This window comes from Panthera leo, chromosome B3 (genome assembly GCF_018350215.1).
Source record: "Panthera leo isolate Ple1 chromosome B3, P.leo_Ple1_pat1.1, whole genome shotgun sequence".
NCBI lineage: Eukaryota > Metazoa > Chordata > Mammalia > Carnivora > Felidae > Panthera > Panthera leo.
The window spans coordinates 5,824,057-5,838,681 of record NC_056684.1 but is presented as its reverse complement, the minus strand read 5'-3'; the positions used below and the strand labels follow the sequence as shown (position 1 = coordinate 5,838,681).

Sequence of the window (14,625 nt, the reverse complement as noted above, 5' to 3'; positions counted from 1 at the left end):
CACGGGCCACGGTAACAACACTGCCCTGGTTAGAACCCAAGCTCTGTTGACCACCTGGGCCCCTCCGGCAAGTGTCCTCATCCGTAGAACAGGCGTGGTATCAGTTTCGTTTACTGTAATACTAGACTTTTTTCTACTTGAAAAAAAAAACTATTCTCCTTAGACGGTTGTAAACACAAAATTAGTTACTGTTTGTCACCACGTGGAGCATGGCATGTAACTGAGTTCCTACACAAGCGATTTCAAAAACGGTGGTGAAATTGTTATGTTTTTCATTTTTTGAATTTTCTAAAATACAAGAGTCTTACTCTTGTAGCCAGATTTTTTTTTTAACTTAAACCCAAAGGCAGTCAATGCGCACTGAAACTTGACGAAATGTTTCAAATGTTGAGGCAGAATATCAAAATTCTAAGACAAGAGTAATGAGGGGTACCTAGCTCTACAAAACCTTAAAGCCTCCTATGATAGTTCAAATTGTCACTACAGGGAGACTTATTGAAATGTAGTAACTTAGGTATAAAATAACTTTAGGGGCGCCTGGGTGGCTCAGTCAGTTAAGTGTTGAGCTTCCGACTTCGGCTCAGGTCATGATCTCATGGTTCATGGGTTCGAGCCCCATCAGGCTCTGTGCTGACAGCTCAGAACCTGGAGCCTGCTTCAGATTCTGTGTCTCCCTCTCTCTCTGCCCCTCCCCTGCTTGTGCTCTCTTTCTCTCTCAAGATAAATAAACATTTAAAAAAATTGTTTTAAATAACTTAGTATATGATATAGGAGACATCCTAACTTCAGAGGGGGAAGGAATCCAATAACTATGTTGAGATTACTGGTTAGCCATTTGAAAATAATTATCTTGCTTATCTTACTTCCTACCCTTTCACAATTAAAGGCAGAGTGGATTAAGGAGTTAAATGTAAAACCATATAATAACCAAAATGGAAGAAACAGAAATTGACAATATCTAACATCTGAAAGGAGAATATAAGCTTAGAAGCTATACAAATCACAAAAAGTCAACAGATAGCTCTATACAAAGATTTTTATGTTTGTAAAAAATCCCTTTTTAAAAACAAAAGAGGTTGTTAAAATACGGTAAATGGTTATATTTAAAATATAAATAACCGAAAGCCCCCCCCCCCAAGTATATAAACAGGCAAAGAAATTGAGGAAGCAAAGAGGAAATATATCTAGGAAATGAACATGAAAAAAAAGTTTAAGTTCACTATTAACGGGGGAAAAAGCTAATCAAAATTTAAGATTTAAATTTAAGTTTGGGGCTCAGTCGGTTAAGCTGCTGACTTTGGCTCAGGTCATGATCTCACGGTCTGTGAGTTAGAGCCCCGCATCAGGCTCTGTGCTGACAGATCAGAGCTTGGAGCCTGCTTTGGATTCTGTGTCTCCCTCTCTCTCTGCCCCTCCCCAGCCCGCACTCTCTCTCTCTCAAAAATAAATAAACGTTAAAAAAATTTTTTTAATAAAAAAACTTGTTTTATTTTTACCTGATCAAATATCATTTTTTAAAATGTTATCATACTCAATTCTGGCAGGGGAAGCATGAAAATGGGTCTCTCCTACATTGCTGGTGAAATTATAATTTAGAACAACCCTTTGGGAAAGCAAATTTGATGATCTAAAAAGACCTTCACAAAAAAACTCCTAAATTCCCAGGAATCTGACTTGCGGGAATCTGTCCCTAAAGAAATAACCCCAAGATACAAAAATATGGCATGGTGGGGGTGGGGAAGAGAGGGCAGGAGGTGGGGTGGGGTGGGGGAAGCTGTATGGGTGAGACTGAGGGAACTATATAATCTAAAACAGTTGTATATAATTATATAACAGTATATAACCTAAAACATTAATTATTTTAGCTCCAAATAGGAATCAATTACCCCCAAATTGGGCAATGACAGAGCTATGAGAAGGCAGTCAATCTTAAAAAACAATGGTTATGAAGACTGTGTAGCAACATGGGAAGCGATCATACAACACTAATGGAAAAAGGATTATGGAATTTTATGTGTAGGTATGGTATGACAGCAACCATGTCCAGAACTTGCATATTCCATGGGCGGGCCACTCCCCCACCTCCGCTCTGCAGGTGTTCTTCTGTTGCTGGGAAGTCCCTTTCCTCCTCCACCTGAATTTCTGTCCTGTCCGCTCCCGCCGTTATACACCAAACCACTCTAGCCCCGTCGCTGTGAAACTGTAGCAGCCCCAGTTGGATTCGTTACTCTCAGGTTCTCTGCAGTCAAGTGATCTTGGATATAAACAAATCAAATCTTATCACTCTCCCCAGAATCCCTGGCTTCCAGGAAATTAAGGATAAAGTCCCAAAGTACTTAATGTGATAAAGATGCCAAGGCTGACCTCCAGCCTCATCTCAAACGACTTCTACTCATTCTCTGAGCTCCAGCCACAAGGACCCTTCCCTTCCTCTCCTCCTTCCTTCCTCTCCACCCCTCCCCCCGCCCCCCCAAGACACCAAAGCCATTTGTTGTCCAGGTCTTCCCCTATTGACACACTGGCCCTCCTTTTTTGGAATGGTGACCTGCCTATATGACCTTGCCATACCCTTTGGCCACGGTGCTTTGGGCAGCAGGATCCCTTCACAGGGTGCCTCTAGTCAATATCCCCAGTCCTCTTGCTGCTTAACCACTTCCCTGGCCATCCCCATGGTGGAGGTCCCAGCCAGCCCCATTCAGACACAGGATACCAGGGAGCACCTTCTATAATGGTTGAGGTCAAAGGTCACAAGGATCTGAACTAAGAAAAGGGCAACAAGAACAGAAGAGATCTATGAGCAGCCCAGTGACCCATGACTTCAGGTGGCCCCAATGGAGCGCTAATCCCAAACCTCACAGCCATATCATCGAGCACTGGCTCAAATATGCAAGAAGGTAAATGGAAACTGGAATCAAGATAATAACTGCTGGAAGCATAATATTACCTGCTCAACTGCTAATCAGTAGGACTGACTTCAGCCTGGGCAGGTCAGCAGTCAAGGATTTAGACAAGTTCCCTCAAGTCTAGGAATATAACCCTACTTCACAGGGCCAGGACTCCTCGGGCCCCTGAATTCAAGGTCCTTCTATAGGCCAAGGAAGCAAAGGACAGGGGAAGGAACATAAGCTTTGCTTTGGACATCTCTGGATTTGAATTCTGGCTGTTTCACTTATTAGCTGTGACTCTGGGCCAGTTGCTTCAACCTCTCTGAAGCCCCCTTTCTTCCCTGTTACATACACGTGGAAGCAGAATAAGCCAGTAAAGAATACAGAGTTTGAAATCTGAGTGCCTGGGTTTAAAGTCCTCTCTCCTCTATATACTACGGATGGAGCCTGTAAGTTTCAAAATCATACAAAAAAAAAAAAAAAATGGGAATAATAATCACATGCACCTTAAAAAATAATCACAGGTACCTCATGGGATTGCTGTGAAAAGTAAGATTTTGCCAGCGCTGAGCAAATATAAGTTTCCCCCACTATGCAAAAAGTACAGCAATCCTATGAAACTTTTTATAAACTGAAATGGTAGAAAGTGAAGAAACAATGGGAAATTTTTTGAGCATTCACTTAGGCTTTCCTGAAACCTTAGGGCACATCTTGCTAACGCATGCCCATAATCGACTGAGGTGAAGCAGGTGCTCATAGACAGTTCAAAGCTATGGGGGCTGGATGCCGAGTGTCATTCCCAGGGAAGGAGACTCATGGGGCCACTCTCGCTGCTTGGGGTGTGCCCAGCCTCTGTAACGGCTCGTGGCAAAACAAATGCTGAACACAATTTTCAGTTTTTGCCTTTTCTCATAAAAATGAAAACCCCCTTCAGATTGCTTTCGGTTAGCAAAAACAGGTACTAAGGTAGGTCTGTCATAAAAGCCAAGGGTCATAACACGAACTTTCTTAAAGCGGGGGACATCTGTACTAGCATCAGGAAGCGGGCTGTAATTATTATCACGGAAAGCATCTAGTGCTGTGTTTGATACATCAGGGGACTCGTCACCGCCCCCTCTTGTCCCCGAGGCAAGCAGGACCCACATGCCACCACGTCTGTGCCCATTCTTGGGATGTGTAGAAGTCAATTCCACATCTCGTCACAGATCTGGGTGTGGGCCCACTACCCAGCAAGGAAATATTCATGATCAAAAAGACACGGCTTCCTTCTTACAGGATCACCGCTCAGTTGGAAGACTGTTCACACCTGACGTAACCCAGTCAGCGTAAAGGAATCCTTTTCTGAAAATTTACTCATTCAAAAAAAGTTCTCAAAGTACAAAAAATGAAGACAAAGATGTTATCAAAATGTGGCCTGGTAGAGTGAGTCTGAAAGGTAGGGATCAGCCAGCCATACCTGTGAATACGCTAGGCCTCCCAGAGAGCAGCCCCAGGAAAGCAGCCAGGGAGGTCAGGAGACAGGAGCCCCCCGTGTGGCAGAGAACCAGAGGGGGGATAAAGAATTGGCAGCTGTAGGGGAAGAAAAGGGCACATGGGGGAAAGGGAGGTGTGAACGGGAGAGCAGAGGCTACACCACTGGGCACTGGGTAAAAGCGACAGGTGTGCAGGGAAGGCAAGAAATACAACAAGGACAGAGGAAGGAACACCTGAGGCACTCTGCATGCAGATGAGGGACATTCCCCAAGTCTACGCCAAGACCAAGTTCAATTCCTCTGACTGCCCAGGGGGGACCCATCCACTGCCTGCCTCTAGAAACAAGGCTGCCACTCAGGGCAATGGCCACCATGAAAATATCTAGAGACGGGCCCTGCATGAGCCACAGCATGGGGCCCCCACTGCTCATGTCACGGTCTGGGATTTGGTTTTAGCAACGCTTATTCAAAGGGTATTCCATGGCGGCTGTAGGGAAGAACCAGGTAAGCCGAGCTCCAGAGTAGACGTTGATGGAAGAAATTCTCAGCAGCGCTGGTGGGACCCAGAGGTGACCTCAGTCATCCTGCGAGTTAAGTAAAGGGGTGTGAAGAGAGCACATTTCATGAAAGTCTTCTACAAGGCATCAGACAAACAAGGGTTCAACCGAGTGGTACCAATGGGGCCCTCGGCCATCCTCCTTGGCTTTCCCTCATTAGAGCTGGCCCAAGGAGCTGGCCTGGCAGCCCTGATTATTTTTCATTCCGAGACTCCCTTTAGTAAGACAAAGGGGAATCCAGACCCTCTACTCTTCCTGCCCTGCTTTCTCTGGCGAATGTCATCATTCGCCATGGGTGAATAACCCATTTTTCAGTGACTTTGTTGTAAATGTTCAATTTGGGGCCTTTTGACATCAAACCTTCAGGTGAAATATGCTTCAGGAAAACACATCAACTGCAGATAGGCTAAGGATGGACTGGGGGGGGTTGATCCTTGGCAGAAAAAAAACAAAAAAAAACCTAGTAAGGACCAAGCCAGCCATTTTCCAGCCACTTTGGGCAGAGAGCCCAGAACGAAGGAGAAAAAAAAAAAAAAGCTCATTCAGCTCAGCTGCCACAACATGGCTAATGTGTTCACTTGAAGTGATAATGTTTGGAGATGTAATGGCATCAGGTTTCCCTGGTTTCCCTGTGAATTCCATTCTTTCCAGCCCTTGCTTTTATCCATCTTTGGAACTTTCTTGTAGATTGGCACAGTTCAGACCTACCGAAAAGAAAGGTCTCTCAGGTTGTCACCCTTCTTGCCTCGAAAGGAGTTTTCCCGAGGCTAACACGTTCTCAGAAATTCCATGAACACCAAAGCTGGGGGGAGTAAAATTGATGCTGCCGTGTCCTTGTCCTACACCCAACCACAACCTACATGTACGAAGCTCCCGCCAAAAGATAAACCGTACCAATGCCAGACCCATAGACATCTCTCTCGACCTACCCACTCCTCGTCCTCTGCCCCGTCCCCCTGCTCTCGGATCTCTGCCGTGGCCTCCTCCGAAGACTTTTGGGCCATGATGTTGTCTGTCCAGGATGCTCCTGTCTTTCCATCACCAGCGAAATTACACTTGGTCACTGTTCCAGCCTCAAGTTTGGCTAATGACTCTGAAAGAAGGGAAGAAGTTGAACGGCTTGTCTTTCTATAGTGGTAAAATAGTGGGGGGCCGGCCTGCTCTGCTGGGTACCCTAGGCCCGGGTTAAACCACTGCTCTCTTCAGTGCCCTCAGGAAGGCCCTGAGTGTGACCCCCAAGGCACTAAATAGGAGAGGTCACCCTAGGGAACCACGGGATTGGGCGGCACCCCAGGATCCAGAGTGTCTAGGCTGCTGGCCCCAGGGCACTTGTCCGGAGACTTAGGAAGAAGTCTTGGGAATAAGCAGACCTGGCCCACTCACGTGGGTTCTCAGCAGGTGGGGTCGAGGAGCCCTAAACAGGAGGCCGGGAACCGCTATGGGCCACGGGGACACGAGACCACGTCAGGGCTGTACTGCTCACCCAGGAAGGGGCCGTCGCCTCGGGTTTTCAGCCGTACCCCGATCCCCAGCTCGAGCTCCATCGCCCCCATCTCTGACTCGGGCATCCAGAACGCCACCGTCTGGTCGGGGGTGAGGCTCTCCGTCAGCGCAAGCAGTTCTGGCTTTTGTACCAGGCTCTTCAGCGCCTCGGGCGTGAGTCTGTCCGTGTCCCCCGCAGCTTCCACTTCTGCAGGCACACAGCCCAGGAGGGTCACAGCAAGCACTCAGGGAGGGTCTTTTGGGAGCCAGGGGAGACCTGAGTGTCTGACGTGCCCACAACCACCTGAAGGCAGGGCTGTGCGGGCCCGCGGTGCCAGGAGTCATCGAGGCTGTCCTGGCAGGTGACTTCCGGCCCCGGGCTCTGGAGCCAGGCTGCCTGCTGCACATCTGCTCACAAGCCACGTGAGCCCGTGCAAAGGTGACTCAACCTCTCTGTGCCTGACAACGAGGGATAAAAAGGGTACCTAATGACAGGGCGGACATGAGGTGTAAACGAAATGACACCCGTGAAGCACTTAGCACAGAGTCTGGCACGTGGTAAACCCCCAATGAGCGTAAATGTTTTCATTATCCCTTTTTTTTTACGTGGGAGAAAACGACGGCTTAGAGAGGTTAGGTGATCTGCCCAAGGTCACACAGCTGGTCAGCGGAGGCGGCAGGATTCAAACCCTCTACAAAATTCTGCCTCCGCACGGATTCCCCCCTGCCTAGACAGGGTTCTTCTCCCCAGGCTCTCAGGGTCTCCTGGCTGGGCTGGGGTCTGTGGAAGGAGCAGCGAACTACGGGGTCCACATACTCTCCCCTGGCCGGCTCACCCCAGCCCCGGCAGAGCTCGGAGGCTCAGGGGGGGGATCCCAACAGCCTCACCTACCTGCCCTGAGTGTCCCAAATCTGCAGATCCCGGGTCGGGTCCGGCGGGGGGCGTGGGGTGGGATGAGGTGATGGTCCGAGACTGAGAAGTGAGGCCTCACAGGGCTGGGAGGACTCACAGGCCCCAAGAGCCCAGGAAGGTGTGCACAGCCACCCCAGCTCAGCAACTCGGCGCGGGCCGGCAGGCTGGCCTCTCCACGCCGAGAGCCAGGGGCAGCGAGAGTAGTGCACCAGCTGTGGAGGCCGGACCCTGTTCCATTCAGGGTGTAAAACCTTGCCAGGTTCTGTCGGGGACGCCGTCTCGGGTTCCCCAGACGCCGCGCTCCCACCAAGGCCTTTCAAACTGCTCCTGGTTCCTCCTCAGCCCTCACCCCGCCCAACGTCCCTCAGACAAACCACCTCTCACCTCCACTCCCCAAGGTCACGGAAGCCCGAGGTGGGGTGCCTTCCCGAATTCTGGCTTTGACACCCACTACTCCAGACCCCCCTCTCCCCGAGTCACTGGGAGCACTTCACTGTGAGCCCACTGGATGCTCCACGGTCCTGGCCTTGCTGGGCCTCAGGCAGCACCTGACCCCACTGCTACCCCCCCTCAGAGAGACACATGCTCCCACTTCCCTCAGACCTCTGCAGGGGTCCCTCCTCTGGTTCCTAGTGGGCTCCTGCCCGGCCTCCCGGGTGACTCCATATCCACTCTCACAGCTTCCGTACTTGCAATGTGTGATGGGCCCTAAACGTGTGCCACCAGCCCCGCCTCCTTCCTGGGTTCCAGAATTGTGCCTCCAAGGCCCCAGCGGGCATCATCCTCTACCTAGAGGTGCAACCACGTGTCCCAGACAGAACTCTTCTCCTCACACCTGCGCCTGAGCCCAAACCCCAGGGCCGTCCCTGACCCCTCTCTCACTCTCCCCGTCTCCAAACACTGAGGCCGCTGTGCCTCCTCTGTCCCGAGTCTCTCCAGTCTCTGCATCCTCACTGACAGGCCCTTAATCTGGCCACCACAGCCTCCTAACAGGCCTGCTGGTCGCCCCCTGGGATTTTTGTTAAGTTTACTTTTTTTTTTTTTCTTTTTTAGGAATCTCTACACCCAACATGGGGCTTGAACTCACAATCCCGAGATCAAGAGTCACATGCTCTTCTGACTGAGCCAGCCAGGCACCCCTCCCCCTGGGAGGGGATTTATTTATTTTTTTAAGTTTATTTATTTATTTTGAGAGAGAGAAAGAGCATACTTGAGCAGGGAAGGCGCAGAGAGAGAGGGGGAGAGAGACAATCCCAAGCAAGCTCTGCACTGTCAGTCAGTGCAGAGCCCAATGTGGGGCTCAAACTCACGAACCGTGACATCATGGCCTAAGCTGAAGTTGGATGCTTAACCCACTGAGCCACCCAGATGCTCCCCGCTCCACCCCGGGATTTTTTAAAACCGTTCTAATCACATCCCTGCCCTACTTAAAACCACTCACAACAGGACTCCCTTGCATTCTCGATCAGGTGTCCTTCCGGGGCCCTTCTCCACCTGGCCCCTGCCTCCCTAAAGGCTTCTCCTCACCTGCATCAGGAGCCCCCAGTTCCCAGCATGCTTTGGCCTGCAACCCTCTCCTGCAACACCTTTCCAAACCCCAGCACCCTGCTGATTCCTGCTTTCCTTTCAGCTTTTTGCACTGGTGTTCCCCCCTCCAGGCCCGCCCCCGACCGTGCCTGCCTGGGCCCAGAGCCCCTCCTCTGTCCTGTCCATCTCCTCTAAGGGACTGAGGACATCTCGAATGCAGGTCCAAATCTTGTTTGTCCCTGTGGTCCCTGGACCCTGGCATGTGGCTCAGGGCCTGGCAGAGGGTAGATGCTCATTAAATATTCAGAGAATGAACGGACAACTGAAACTATGAATGAATAAACTGATAGAGGGATGGAAGGATTCTCACTCAACCTCCAAACCTTCTTCCACAGACAGCAAAGCGGTCCCTGTAGAGCCACAGTTGGAAAGAGGAAGGAGATCCAAGGGCCTAAGAATCGTATGGAATTTGGGCAGGAAGGTGAAGGCTGCCAGGGGCCTGGCCTGGGCTCTGCACAAAGGCAGTGAGAGCCCAGAGCCAGGTTCTCGGACGCCTCTGCCAGGCTGCAGGAGTCAGGCCAGCCAGGCCCCTGGGACTGAGGTGGGGCACTGGGGATCCTCTGAGTGAATGAGGGGCAGGAGGAGTCCGGCCAGCAGGCCCCCAGGCCAGACACGGACTCCAAGGCTGAGAGGACACTCATTAGGGACCAAGAGACACAGCAAGGCCACAGGGTGGGAGGGCCCTGAGGGAGGAAGGACGGAAGATACCTACTGTAGGACGACATGAGGAAGCCCGTGTTCACCTTCCTGGTGGCACTGAAGTTGGGCTCGATTTCGTTTCCCTTGGGGTCGAACTTCCGGCGATGGATGCGACTGGGCCGGATGTAGAGCACGTAGTAGCGCTCCTGGGGCCGGAGACAGGGAGGGCGCTGTTTCACTCCCCCCACCCTCCAACACACACTCCCCACAGGGCTCCGCTGCGAGCCCCCCAGCCGCCCCCTCCACCCCGAGCCCCCCTCAGCTCCCAAAGATATTCCAGTTGGGCAGATGCCCCGCCCCCCCATATTTGCTCATTTATCCAATCACGTGCTCAGTACGCACCTGCCTCACATAACGAAGCATGTGTGCTCCTTGCGGCCGTGAGACGGCAGGCCCCCCCGCCTGACCCCAAAGTCCCCACACGCCAGAGACACAAAGCACATACAGAAAACCATAACCCAAGCACCGAGGACCCCAAATACCACGATGCAGGAGTGGAGGAGGGCAAGGGTCATAGGAAGGGCACTGAAAGCTCCGAGGGAGGGCGGCCATTATGCCGCTTCCGACACGTGTTGGATCTGGGGCTAATCCCTCCTAGCCTCAGTTTCCCCTGTTGCGTCGGGACAACGTGCTGTCTACTTTCAGAAACGCGGCAAGGGCTCGATGAGATACTAGACGCAAGCACAGTGTAAAACGTAAAGGGTGCTGCAAATGCTGTTTGCCAGCTACTCTGGCCAAAGCGGGTGGGTCACATGCTCCTGGACACTGGAGAAGAGGAATCCACCTCCTGGCAAGGTCTCAAAGCATGGAGAAACCTGCAGCTTCCGGGGAAAAGGGAGTAGGGAGAATATTAAAAGCCTGGGACAGGTAGGAAATAAAAGTCAAGGTCTGGTGCGCATGTCTGAGCAACAGAGGATAGTCAGAGGCCTCGTGGGAGCCCAGGCTGGGAAAGCAAGTAGCACTGGTTTGAAATGGGCCTTGAGTTGGTATTTGGAGTTTGGACTATACCTGATAGACAAGAAGGAATCCCAAAAGTTTTGTGTGTGTGTGTGTTTTAAATATTCTTCAACATTTATTTATTTTTTGAGAGAGAGCGAGAGAGAGAGAGAGAGAGACACAGAGTGTGAGTGGGGGAGGGGCAGAGAGAGAGAGGGAAACACAGAATCCGAAGCAGGCTCCAGGCTCCGAGCTGTCAGCACAGAGCCCGACATGGAGCTCGAACTCACAAACTGTGAGATCATGACCTGAGCCGAAGTCAGACACTTAACCGACTGAGCCACCCAGGCACCCCATGAGGGAATTCCGAAAGGTTTTTGAACAGCAGTGAGACCCTCCAATATGTCTTTCAGGAAACAAGTGACCGGCAGGGCAAGAATGAGCGTTGGGGGCAGCTGGAAGGTTTGATGAGGACAGGCTAATTTTCTGAGGCCCCATCAGCCTAAGGCCAGTAGAAAGAGAAAGGGGAGGGGTGGGAAGGGATGGCCAAGGTAGAAGGACCAACAGGACCAGGCACTGCTTCCCGGGGGGAGGCTGGAGGAAGAGACAGTAGAGGTGTGCAGGGGTCTAGTGCATTATCATTAGAAGGGAGAACTCAGAGAAGGCAAGTGTGGGCAGGGCTGACAGAACGCTCTGCCCCAAGGGCAGCGGAGGGAGGCCCGTCCCACCTCAGCCTGGAGCTACTGCTGGCCCTGCCGGGCAGGCTGGCTGGGGGCTCCAGACTGCTGTGTCCACCCTGCTGGCTGGCACCCTAAGGAGGGGGGTGGATGCAGCAAAACACCCCTTGGGCGAAACTGGTGCCGAGCTGGGAGCGGAGGCTTTTCCCGGGGCTGCAGGGCAGCAGCGGGCTCTGAGCCCCTGGGACGAGCTCAGCTTTAGAGAACAAGGAGATAAGGTGGTCAGCACACCGAGTGGGGCTGTTAGAAAGGGGGTGGAAATTCAAAACTAGGGCTCAGGAAAGACACGGGCAAGTATCGGAGGGTGAGCAGTGGGTGTGTCTGTGGAGACCTGAGATGGCGTGGTGATGGAGGGCACGACCCCAAGGGTGTGAGGGGGCAAGCGGACAAGGGCACGGACATGGGAACTGAAGCCCCAGGCGGGGTCAGCAATGCAGACTTAATGTGGAGGCTGGACAAAGGCCCAGAACACAGCTACCCTCCTCCCACCCCATTGTCCCTGCCTGTATCCACGAGGAGGCCCAGGTCCACAGCAGTGACCTGCTTTCTAAAAACCCCACATTCCAAAGTGCCCAGCCACACACAGTGCTGCTCAAAAACGAGCGAGCCCAGGCCAAGAGAGCCACCACTTTGCAAATGGAGAACTTTAGGTCTCCTTCCAACAACAAACTCCACCAGTACATTTTCAATGATTCAGGGGCGCCTGGGTGGCTCAGTTAAGTGTCCGACGTCAGTTCAGGTCATGAACTCACGGTTTATGAGCTCGAGCCCCGCGTCGGGCTCTGTGCTGACAGCTCAGAGCCTAGAGCCTGCTTTGGATTCTGTTCCTTCCTCTCTCTCTGCCCCTCCCCCACCTCTCTCTCGCAAAAATAAACATTAAAAAAAAATTAAAATGAATCAATTCCAAAAAATTCAAAGGTGACACGACCTCCCAGGAACAAACCTGGTCCCCAAAAGGGGAAGGTCACTGCTGACCCATCAGGCCCCCGGGCAGTGGGAGCTACCAGACCACTTCCAGAAGCCAGGAATCTGGGCCCTTGACCCTCCCAGAAAACAGAGCGCCTCATCCTGCCCACCCAGCGAGGCTCCCAGCCCTTTAAACAGAAGCAATGGGACCTCTTTGGAGCACCTTCCAGCCCACACAGCACCCACAGCCTCAGTCCTGAACCGGTCACCTCACCCCTTCCTGCTCTCAACCCTCCCAATCCGAGCCCCAAACACACCACTGGGGTTAGTGCTGATCTGTGTCCTCAGCAGGAACCCAGGCCCCGTCATCTGTCCTCTGCCCAACGCCAAAGTCACCTTTCCACTCAGTGGTCCCTTTGGGCTGCTATCGCCCCACCCACTCCCCACCTGCCCTGTGAGCCCCTCCCGGGAGGAACCGGACCCCAAATCTCAGCACTGATGTAGTCAAGCACCGGGAGACCTGCCAGTGGGTGAGGACCATGAAGGCAGCACCCTGCTAGTGTCCCCAGGAAAGCGTCCTCACCTTCCTGCCACGGGCATCCAAGATGCTGTGCCGAGACACGTCCACCAGTTCTCCCTCCAGCAGGACGCCATTTCCCCTGGGGATGGAAAGAAGGGATCAGCTGGTTGTGTCAGTCCTCAGGGAAGAGGCGTAAGTTCAAGGGCCCAGGGCAGAGTGTGCACTGGGATAGAAGCAAGGCCCCCAAGTGTCTCCTATTCACCTGACTCCCAAACGCTGAGGCACTGCCCAGAGAGTGGAAGGGACCTCCTCAAGGCTGCAAGACCAAGCTGTGGCCCCTCCTGCAAGGGGTTACTGTAACCAGAGCCTCAGTCTTCCTATCTACAAAATGGGAGAATAGCCACTTCACTCTGAGTCTTGTGATGATGATGACAGTGCTAAACTATTAAGTGCTTACCAAATAGAAAGGATTTTACTTCTTTATTTAATCAAACTTGAGGGAGGGGTCTAAGCTGCTGTAAAGGATCTTCCCTTTTCACCTGTTTTAAAACACTTTCAATTCCTCTTGTCATCCATACGCACTTAGAGGTGGCGAAATCCCAAACCAGAAGTTTTATGAGTAGCCCAAGATCATGGGGTCCCTCGAAGAGAGTTCCTAGCTCCCCGCTTCCCGCTTCTAGTTTTCACAAAACCTGGGGTTTCCCTTTTAGAGCCACAGAAATGGGAGAGGGCGGGGACACGGGACGGGATGGGGGAAACTCTATTACCTGCCCCTACCGACCCCTCACCTCCAGATTCCTTAGTGTTTGTACCTGCAGCTGGCATGGCCCACGTGTTCTCAAAACCTCTGCGTGGGCGACCGCAGGGCCTCCCCTCCACCCCATCCGGATCCGGATCCCACACGCGCCTCCAGGCAGGCATTGCCCTCCCGCGGCCGCGCCACGCCAGCTCCCCCGCGCCGTTGGGATCGCTCCACGCCTTCGTCCCTTCCGGGGCGGGAAGTGCGGCGGGCGGCCTGAACCAAGGCCCGCGGGCAGGGCGGCGAGGCAAGTGGCTGGGAGTTTTACAGTCGCGACAGGCAGGGGTAGAGACAAAGGTCGGTGCTTTCGAGCTCCGTTTGGGAGTCGGATCGAGACCCTCTCCCGACGCTACGGGGCGGGGGGGCAGTGGGGAATTTTAAGCCGATCAGTGTTCTAAGGGTGCGCTCTGCTTGCAGGGCGGAGGGGGGCGCTGGGGGCGGGGGGCGGTGGCGGGTGGCTTTGGCCAGGTCTGCCTCCCCTCCCACCCGCACCGGACCGCGGTCCCCTCCCCAATCCCGAAGCCCGGGTTCTAAACCGGGGCCGGAGGCGGCCCGAGAGGCAGGGGCAGAGCGCGGCGGGCCTACCCCTGGTGGGCGGCGGGGTCCCAGGCCCCCGGCAGCCGCGCGCTCCGCACCGCCTTGTTCCGGAGGGCGCTGTCGTCGTAGATACGGCTCATGGCGCACGGCCCCTGCGTCCGCAGGCCCGGGGCTCGGAGGCGGCGCGCGGGGTCGCGGGCTCGGCGCCGGGAGCGCGGAGAGCTCGCGCCGGGCCGCAATTCCCAGTCGCCGAGCCGGGAAGGGCGCGGCCCCGGGCGGGATTTAAAGGGGCCGAGCCCATTCCTGCCGCGGGACGGCGCGCGCGGGGAGGTGGGCTTCCGGGAAGACCCTCGGCTGGGGCCTTAGCGTGGACAGGGTGAAAGCCACGTCCTCCTCTTTCCCTCCCTCTTTCGCGTTGCTAGAGGGAGACCCCCCCCCCCGCCCCAACACACGCACAAAGGGGGAAACTGAGGCCCAGAGATCCTATAGGATCAGCTCCGGAAGCAGCAGGAATGGGGAAAAGAGAACAGCTCTCAGGGATGGCGGGCTGGTCGGCACAGAAGCTACTCTTGATGCTCCCACAGTGGCTGCGGAA

At 53.4% G+C, this 14,625-nt stretch overlaps 1 protein-coding gene across 1 annotated transcript; it reads right to left on the bottom strand.

Annotated features, from left to right (window-relative positions):
* Window positions 1–1,948: 1,948 nt before the first annotated feature.
* Window positions 1,949–14,241, bottom strand: LOC122221607 (arpin). The gene is made up of 6 exons (XM_042940987.1): window positions 14,079–14,241; window positions 12,758–12,833; window positions 9,609–9,741; window positions 6,398–6,604; window positions 5,844–6,007; window positions 1,949–4,941 (listed from the first exon to the last, which is right to left on the bottom strand). Exons 1-6 carry the CDS (start codon window positions 14,168–14,170, stop codon window positions 4,933–4,935), a joined length of 681 nt encoding a protein of 226 aa, XP_042796921.1. The 5' UTR covers window positions 14,171–14,241; the 3' UTR covers window positions 1,949–4,932.
* Window positions 14,242–14,625: the final 384 nt, after the last annotated feature.